This window comes from Opisthocomus hoazin, chromosome 6 (assembly GCF_030867145.1).
Source record: "Opisthocomus hoazin isolate bOpiHoa1 chromosome 6, bOpiHoa1.hap1, whole genome shotgun sequence".
Classification (NCBI taxonomy): Eukaryota; Metazoa; Chordata; class Aves; order Opisthocomiformes; family Opisthocomidae; genus Opisthocomus; species Opisthocomus hoazin.
The window spans coordinates 61,422,628-61,432,684 of record NC_134419.1 but is presented as its reverse complement, the minus strand read 5'-3'; the positions used below and the strand labels follow the sequence as shown (position 1 = coordinate 61,432,684).

Genomic DNA, 10,057 nt, shown 5'->3' with positions numbered 1-10,057 from the left:
TGCCAGCTTCCACTTTGACTACTTCAATAATTACAAACTCTCAGATACAATATCCTCCTCAGCTCATATATATTATGTATGCTACTGTTACTCATTTTTGCAACAACATTGATTTTTTCCTTTATGTAGTTTCAGTTCTACTTACATGTCAATCCTATTTACTTAATTTATTCACCTGCTTCTTTATCTGGCTATTGAGAAGTTCTACTTCTACACCTGTCTATTGACCTGTGATGCCCACTGCCTCACAAAATTGAATACACTTCTTGTGGAATTAGGTTCCAAATACACTGCTTGGAAACGTTACCTTCTTGAAGAGCAGCTAGACAACGTAAAACCACACACCACTGGCCCAGAAACAAGTGACTACGTGCAAGTCCATTTCTCCGGCTGTTTCTATTAGCCTCACCATTCAATATTAATCCTTTCTCACAGGTACCAACCTCGATCTGCAAACAGTGTTATCCTCAGCCGACATGAAGCTGCCTTCCCAACTATAAAGTCTCAGTCATACATTCTTAGGCACTAGTGCATTTTCTTTTGCTCCTTAAAAAAATTACATCGATTTTAAATATTAGGGTTTACAAATACTACTGCTATGATCTTTTGAAAACTCCTAATGGTCCCAACTTCAGAACTTTGTGAGGAGGCGTTCCCCTAGCTGTGTCACTGCCCGTGCGCCAGGCAATGGCACCATGCCCTGCAACTGTACCAGGTGAGAGGCCACCGCAACCCCCTTCCCTGCCAGCCATCAAGACCCCAGCTGAAACATACTTGAGTTGTGGCTGAATAAATTCTGCAGTTTTATCAAGGTTACAGACAGAGAGATGGCTCTCACCTCCACTGCTGCCTTCTTCAATCTCCCCCTCCACCTCCTACCACTGGGCAGAACCCAGGCAGGTAATTTAGCATGACATATTCTAATTTACTGGTACGCTGATCTACTGTGATTTTTCAGCTTGTCTCTGATAACCAATGCTTCAAACCCAATGTTTTTAAGAACAATTTTATAAGACATTTGCCTTCTCTTTTAAAATCCTACTTCTTTTTCTTGCACACATAATTTCTTCGGTCTAATGTTAATATTTTGAATTTGCTGCAAATTTCTCCTCCTAAACATGTGTGTTCTTCTGAAGAGGAGCTAGTTTGAAATCCCTGTAATATCTATATATCAATACCTGCTCGCTGATTTAAGGCAAAAGAGTGCAGAAATGACTCCCAACATAAATTGGGAAGTTGATGTACCACAATTACTTGGCCATTCCTAATATTAGTTATTCCTACCATAACTTTTCAGTGCTTGTAGAACTTGCCTTTCTTTGTAGGTTGTTCCTACAAAGGAACAACCTCCTGTCTGCCTTCTCTCAGTCACCAGCCTTGCCACTTTCCAGGGCGGAACACGTTCCCTTCAAACCAGTCATCGACATGCTTTTGCTTTTTATCTTGCATCCTGTTCCGGCTGCCTGCAGCTTCTCCCGATCCAGCGAGCCACAGGCAGAGGGAAGAGCCCCTCGATACTCTCAGAGATGCCATGGCTTACGCTTGCTGGAGAGGGGCAGGGAGAGGCGCAGGCCTCCCTCCGCACCCTCAACCGCGGCCCTTCGCCTGCCGACGCCATCGCCATGGCCACCTCCTGCCGCAGCTTCCGGCAGGCCCCAGGGCGCTGCCTGTCCAGGCCCCTGCAGGCCAGACAGCCGGCTGGGCTGCGGTGTTGCATTAGGGGAGTACAGACAAAGCCTTTACGCTTTTCTACTGGAAGGCAAAAGGCAAGCCGCCCATGGCATTCTGCTGTTGTTTCCAGCAAAAGAGAAAAAACTGTTCTATGATATTCAGTTCAGGAGAGGGGCAGAAGAAGGGGAAATGGCTCCTAGGCTGCAGCACCCTCACTGACAATGGTGGTCTGCTGGAGAAGTTACTTTTTTAAAAGTTTTTCTCAGCTTCTTGGTGAATGAAGCGAGTGAGAGAGTGAGCAAGTTCAGGGCAGAAAATACAATGGCAGCTCCTCTTATACACAGTTATTTCCACTGAAAATTAGTGCCAATGTAACTCTTGAACACGCACCGTACTGATAACCCTCAGTTTTTCAGTTATACATGACAGGAGAGTCTGGCTAAATTATTTTTTTAATTTATAAGAACTAAGGTCTAAGTTATGAGTAACGTTTTTAAGAAAAATAACGTTTTCAGCTTGCTTAGTTGCAGCACTTGTTTTTATACTAGTTACTTACTGCTTGAAAAACTAATGCAGAATGGAAAGTTATTTTTAATTTTTTACAACCTAGACAGGTGGAATTTTCAGAAGCAATTGTATCAGAAATTGTACTCTAAGATAAAGATTTTCATTACCCTCGATCTTACTACACATTTGCTTTCCTGCCCTCTAGTGCTCATAGCTATTTAAATCTTTTATTTAAGTCTGGTTTCGGAAGCCTCCTACCGTAAGAGCTCCTACTGAAATAAAATCATTTACTTATTGTGACACTACAAGTGATCTAAGCAGTACTTTTGTGTTGCTCATGTATGTACCACACTGCTACCTGTGCAGTTATCTGAAAGGCAAGACTTTTCAAGTTACTTCACATTTTTCAAAAGCAACGTAAGGCAGTTTTCCATTTTTGGACCATATAATGGAGATTTAAATGCAGAAATGGAAGCTTACTTCTAAATTTATTATTAAAACATTTTCACTGGTAGTTAAAGCTGTTAGTTAGCCATATACCAAACTACAAGTTTCCACAGTATTTATGGTTTTTCATCCACATTAAAAGCTTTTCCATTTAACAGAATTAATTTTGCCTTCTATGATGTAGTTTGTTATAGTATTGTGCATGCTTACATTTAAAACAAGGGGTTGACATACTACGTCTGTAATTACTCTCATGCTACCAGAAAACCAGTGAATTAAATTTATTTAGTGTTAAATGGATATGGAATGTTATACAGTACATGTAAAGACATTTCAAGATGAGTAAAGCAGAACTAATTGCACAAGAGATTAAAGGTTTACCTCAATAGTCAGTATTACCAAATCATTACAGCTTCCATCTTCAGAGTGCAAGGTATGTCATGCAAAAATAACAGCTCAAAAAATCCCCCAAAAGACAAAACAAAGGTTGTGGTACCACTTAAAATGCTATAATACCACAATATTTTACAAGACATTGAGTGATCATTCATAGAGAATAAAGCATTTTAGCAATAACAAAAAAGTTTTAAACATACTTAACAGATTTTGCATGAACACCAATTCCAGGAGCATTACTATACCTAAGGAACAGGCAACATGCTGGGAGAAAGCACCTAAAAATCAAAGCCTTTTTTATTCATAGCCAATATTACTTTCTGCAAGAGTTATGCAATCTTATTACTCAGATTCCCCACATAACTGGGTAAGGTTCAATACATTTTTACATAGAGCATAATCACATAACCACCACATCAGCAAGACAATTTCATTATCTTGACCAGTTACTACATTTAAAACCATGGTATGAGAACATGCCCTGCAAACAAATTGTCTTCTGGGACAGTGTCCTGTATGCAGAAACAAAAAACAGCTAAAATAGACTTCTAATCACTTTAACTCCAAATGAACAATAATTTGTATTTACATATTTTTGAAATATGTAGGTAAAAACTGCAGATGGAAGAGGAGCAGAATACACAGGCGAGCTACGATGGGGCTGACTGAACTGATCGGTGCATTCAGTAACCCTGAATGAGACTTGGCCAGGGGGTTGTACTTTTTGAACTCTTCCTCCACCCTAGCGGTCCTACCAGGGCTACCAAAGGCAGCTGCTGCCGTGGCAGAGCTGTTCACCCTGCTTACACCCTCCCCGCCCAGCTGGGCGAGCACAGGGAGCGGAACCGCACACCCCGACCAGTTCCACTCGGCCAAAAGCACCGCAGGCAAACACTCTCCTACACACTTGCTTCAGCTACAGCTTGAACGTTGACACGGAAGAAACACAGGAGACGCCAGGATGGTTTTTTAACATTTCCACCTTGCAACACTCATACCTTGAGGGCACCAACAGGTAGGTTGATTTACCAAAATAAGCATACAAAAAAAGGCCAAGTTGTTTGCCCTCATATTAGGAATAAACTATTTAACCTCCCAGCTTAAATGTAAGCAAGAGGAACTCAAGAAAGACCTCCTTGAGGTTAATTTTCCAACTGCATTCAAAGACAATAATTTACTAAAACTGTAAATTGCAAGGTCTAGTAGCCTTGAAGTGAGGTTGCAGGTTAACTACACCTACAGTTAAATAAAAAACTTCAGAAGACATTTTACAGAAATAAAATACGCAACTTTAGGAAGTAAGGGGAAAAACATGTCGTATTCAGCTGGAACATCCTGTTTTCATAGCTCATCATTCTCAGGAATGTATATTTCATAAACAAAAATACAGAACAAAAATTTGTGTATTCAATCTAAAATTGAATATTTCTAAAAATTGCTTTCTCCCTCACAAATCAAGTGATAAACCCTGAAAAAATTTGCTTTTCAGATCTATCGTGCATGAGAAAACACAGATGAACAACCCAACATCTCGAAAAAAACACTTTGTACAGGGTTGCAGTTCTAAAACACCTATATTACAAAGCAATGTAAATAAATACCAGGCTAGTACAAAAGCTCTTATTTACAGTTTTACAAATGAAAACGCTTTCAGTGTAAATGCAGTGTTTTAAAGAACACAATATTAGTAAAATGAGTTCCTGTATAGAGCATTACAATTTCTGATAAATTTCAATGCAGTACTGTATAAAACCATTGTTTCAAGTTAATTTTTGTTTATAATTTAGTACAGCCAAACCCCAGTTTATGCCTGGAATGGTATCTGTTAAAGTGCTGAAAAAGAGGACATTTCTGAAATTTTAGAAAAACATACTGTACATTATTAAAGCTTTATCAAGTCAAAAATGGTGTATTTTGTTCACATTTGCTGCCACACCACCTGCAGATGAAAGTTTCTCAACAACTTGCTGTCATTAACAGGACGGCAGCCATTGGTATCTTCACATCCAAAGGCTGATGGTTTCCCACAAGTAATTTGTCTTAAGCTTCAGCGGTGGCTTCAGGTTTCATAATCTGGTAAGTAATCAAGTATTCTGGATAAGCCTGAAAGAGTGACACATACATTCTTTACTATGATTTCATTTGCTGGGTAAGTTCAGAATGTTTGCTAGAGAGGGGAAAAAAGTACTTATGCCAAAGAAAAAAAGGCAAAATGTCAAAAGTAAAATGCCTGGAGCGTTCGTGAAACATGGATCTTTTCACTTGCAACCACAGCTGGAGTTTGTTTTAAGACAAAAGCAAGTCCTAGCACCTCAAAAGTGAGAAAAAAACCCCCAACACGTTACATGCCTCTAAAAAAAAAAGTCTGGAAAAATAAACTAAAAAGCTATTTACCTGCTCCCCTCTGTAAATGACATATTCTGCCAATGCCAATCCATTTACACTGGGTCGCCCAGTTACTGAGTGATGTCCTGGGGGAGAATGAGCCATTTTCATCGCACTGAACTGCAGGAAAGACTTGCCCAGTGTTACACGACAAAATAGCAATTGCCTGTGTTAGAAGGGAGAAAGGACCATGAGTACAAAATGCTTGTGAATCTCCAGAAAGACTGTCTTTGAAATTTGAAACTTTTACTTGAGGAGAACAGTGGAACTCTAAAGCCACTTTAGTCACTCTTTGTAGTTCACAAAATTCTGAAGTTCTGTTTTGAAGCACAAAAGTTACGCTCCCTTTGGAAAAGCTCTTTAGCCTGAGGAATGTGTTGGTAGTACCACTGAAATATGTTTATCTTAATTACTGGAAACAGCATGCTTAACAATGTTCTCAAAGATTGTCACTAGCTCTTCATGCCCCCCCCCCAATTTGTTGGTTTGTGGTTTTTTTTAAAGTTTCCTGAGCCTGAGGGTGCCCCCCCCCATCACTCATACTAACAACGTAATTCACTTGTGTTCTAACACTAGATGTGTATCTAACAGCCAAATCAACATCAAGGCCAAGTGCAAACTCTAGGTCAACACGAAATGCCTCGTACTAGCATCTGTCAGTATGTTATGTTGTTTTCATTATAAAAACAGAGAACAAGGATATTTATTTCTTTACATATGTACTACTGCAATGGCAATGGAATCTCAGCATTTTTATAGATTCAGCCAAACCTTTTGTTTTTCTAACTCTTCACATAAAAAAAACCAACTTCTTATTCAAAACTTTAGAAAGTATGAAAAGACTCTGGCATCCTCTGTAACTCTAGAAGATTATTGTCTTTATCTGAGAGTGCCAGAAAGATTAAGGAATATGAAAAGGGGCAGAGACTCAAGGAAGAAAACTGGAAGAATTACCTTAGGCCTATGATACCAATGCATAACAGTATGCACACAAAATATTCTTGTGGCTGGCATGACGGCCACTACCACAACTAACTCCATGAAGTAAGAGTAACTGTATTCCGAACTGATGGTGTCAATAAGACATAACAGGTGTTTTTCAGAAAAGTGGATTTAAGAAGTCAATTAGTAGTCGAGTCTACAAATCCACGTCTGTTTTAGTGTGTGAAGCAGCAGTGACGTGGGGGCCAACTGTTACAAAGTACATACTCCTCAAAGAAATACAGCATCTGACTGTCACTGAATTTCTCCTTTCTCTCTAACAGGCAATGGACTAAACCTTCACCTTGCTGCATCTTTCACACAAGCGTCTAGCAGATCCTCTTGACTCTCTGGCTACCTAAGTCCAATTTTCACAGTAAGTTAAGAGCAATGATTTGGTTAAATGCACTGAAGATGGTTAAAGGTTCTTTAAGACTAAAATATCTAAGTTTTCTGGAAGTCTCTATTAGGCCCAGCATACAGAAAGTGCTAAGAAGGTTTGGTTACCAAGCAAATCTTTCTTTAGAGAGAGACTCTGCCGACTTGACGGTCTGTAACACAACATACAAAGGCAAAATCAGATTGTTCTGAACGACCTACCTGTGGCAAACATAACAAGATCTATCTTTGTGAATTGGACATCCAGTGCCACCTCCAATTCCATACACATATTGATTGCTTTTGGAAGAATTTTCAGCAAAATAAATCCCAGCTCCAAACATGCCGCCTATATAGGCATGTCTCTCATCAAAGCCTTTGTGAATGATTGCATTCACAAATGGGGAGCCTAAGAGAAAGGAAGTAAAATATTGAAAATACAGTATACAGACTTTTTTGTGTCACAGTTCAATCATTCATTCCCAACATCTTTTTGTACACAAATAAAGAAATCAATCTTCAGAAACTCTGACCTCAGATTTACACAGCTGACTTGTTAGAGGTATTATTCAAAGGACAGTAGCTGGTAAGTGGATATTTTTAACAAAGATTTACAAAGGATAATAACTGACACAACTCTTGCTGCAACAGAAGGCTGTATGAATCTGCACTCCCTTTGGCAGAGCTTCATTCTAACCAAGATTCATTGAATGCATTGCTACAGAAATCCTGCCTTCTTCCTAAGCAGATTGCATTTAAAAAGCAATAAACGTAAACCAATATTTATTTACTTGAAATAGACATAAAATTTAGCCTTCAAGAATAATCTGTTCAAAATGGTTGGATTCTGCCTCTCAAGACACCTGATAGCCATTAATTTTCACAAAAAGTACAGGGTTTTTTAGTAAGGATTTTTATAACAGTATATATAAACATTAAAGCACCTTTAGAGAAAAGCTGTTCAAAGAGAACAAGGAATTTCAGAATTATGTTGGGAATTAAAGTGAAAATAATCCAAAACCTTATCCTCCAGCCTAAAGGTGATAAAACCGTATATGAAGTAGAAGAACATTTCAGATGAGAATGAGAAAAACCTATGACAATTGCTCGTCATCTTCTGCAAGCAGCATACATGGTTAAAGACATATGTTAATGCTTAAAAAAGAATTTATAGAAACTGAAGACTTAAAGGAAAAAAAACCAAAAACAAAAACCCTCAACACTCATAAGGCATTAATTGCTTTGTTCCAGGGATAATTTTGCTATTATCTGACTAATTTAAAGGACATTCCTTTAAAGACAGGTCATTCCATTAAGAGGATGTTTCCTCTCACATGGATACAGACCACAGTCAAAAGACAGGATTTAGATACCTGCAAGTCTGGGCAAGCAGTTAATTATTGTGCTATTGCTGCTTCCAGCTGCAATGTATTACGTTGAGAACTATGTAGGTTTCATTGTAAGGATATACCATGAACCTGCTTAATTTGCTCATCAGGACAAACCATATTTTTGTGCACAGCAAAGCTCTCAATTGACTTTAATTTGCTAATCATAAGCTATTTTTTCTGGAATGATAAACAAGAACTAGCTTATCAAAATATAAGAACAAGAAAACCCAAAACAACCCACAGCAGAATAAAGTTTGACTCTTCATCATTTTGGTCACACAGCCAATAAAACAGAATTAGTAACTCAACCCAGGAGGAGGCACACCCCTTCATCTCCATTCATAATTGCCAAAATGTTTTCACTTAGAACTCTGACATCTCCTTGAGGGAGAGACAAGGAGATGCAAATTTCAGAAGAAAGCTGCAGTGTGGTTTATGTCCCATTGTGACATATACAAACACTTATTCATATAAAACTCATGCAAAACCCAGAACCTATTTCCATTGAGAAAATTTGTTTGAACCAGTAGAAACCCTCCAATAAAGAGTGCTGATGGTGAAACGAGTTCATAAAGTGCATTTCAATCTCTCACCATGAAAGAGCATCCTTTCATTAGCATGGTTATGATTCTCTTCAGAGACCTCTTTCCTCCTGTGAGTGTATCTTTCCCAGAGTTTTTTGTTGCATACTTTCTGAATCTGAAACAGTCAAAACGTCAGCTCCACCCTGAAACTGAAAACTTCTCCTTGCGTTACCTGACAAGATGTTTAAATTACAGCAGTTATACCACTGTACAGTTACACTGCCACTTAAACAAGAATACGTCTAGTAAATTAAGAAGTCTTCCATAGAAGACTTCTGAACACTTTCAAAATAAAGTGAATTATGTACTCTCTGCAGAGGTATGCTGGATATTGGCAATGCCTTATGAGTCTAGATAAAACGCATCAATTTTACTGGGGAAACTGCAACATCAGTTCAGAATAAGACTTAGTAGTACTTACTTGCTAACCAAAATTGCTACCATTTCAATGAAAATGACCATTTCTTCAAGGGGGGGGGGGGAAATGAATACAAACCAAAATATCACTAAATTACTTGAAGCACGGTTATCCACTACCTGGTGTTTTAAGCTTCGTCAGTGTTAAATCAAGCCAAAACAGGTACTCTTGCTTCCATGCTTCAGGAGTTTTGCTTTCACTTCTTGCTGTTTTTTCCCCTGCCGCTCCCTGAACAGAAATCTTGTTTCCTATACAACCTGTCTTTTTCTTCAAATGTCCTACAGTTTTCTGTGAAGTCCTTCTATGTCAATTTCTCATAAAATTTCTTGACTATTAATCCATAAGCAATTTTTCCATATCATCTTACTCTCTGAACTCCCCTGGAAGATGACGTTTTTCCTGTGCATGTCTCAGAACAGCACATCTTATCACATTATGGGACTCAACAAACAAACACAGAACATTTTATGGACATTCTATTTTCAGCCAAAACTCTAAAGGTGTAACCATCGACCACAAAAATGCAACAGCTACCTTTAAGATGTTGTATCTATTGAAGACTCCGCCAGCATGCCCCCCATCTCTATGCTCTCGGACAGTACTCTGCATCTGAAGATTGAGAATTTTAAGGAGGATCACTTTGTTTCAAAACACATTCAAAACACATATCCTTCACACAGTCAAATAATCAAAACAAACAATTCTGTCTTAAAAAAACATTTTCATGCAGTGACTGTATGTTAAGTAATGCCAGATTTTGTGGATGCACACAAACAGATTTACTTATCTTTTAAAAACTGTATCTTGAATAGTCCACGGTCTAGTTTTCAAATTCAAAAAGACTGTCACTAATCTATTTAGAATGTTGTTGCTTCAGAATTTTGTCATGTGTGATTACG

At 38.4% G+C, this 10,057-nt stretch overlaps 1 protein-coding gene across 1 annotated transcript in view; it reads right to left on the bottom strand.

The window, feature by feature from the left end:
- Positions 1–2,890: 2,890 nt before the first annotated feature.
- The window catches only part of TNKS2 (tankyrase 2), a 31,851-nt gene continuing 24,684 nt past the window's right edge, over positions 2,891–10,057 (bottom strand). The window contains exons 23-27 of the mRNA XM_075423425.1: positions 9,693–9,767; positions 8,750–8,855; positions 6,988–7,174; positions 5,416–5,572; positions 2,891–5,124 (exon numbers count right to left, since the gene is read on the bottom strand). Coding sequence (XP_075279540.1) covers positions 5,062–5,124; positions 5,416–5,572; positions 6,988–7,174; positions 8,750–8,855; positions 9,693–9,767 — 588 coding nt within the window. The 3' untranslated portion in view covers positions 2,891–5,061. The remainder of the gene's footprint in view (positions 5,125–5,415; positions 5,573–6,987; positions 7,175–8,749; positions 8,856–9,692; positions 9,768–10,057) is intronic.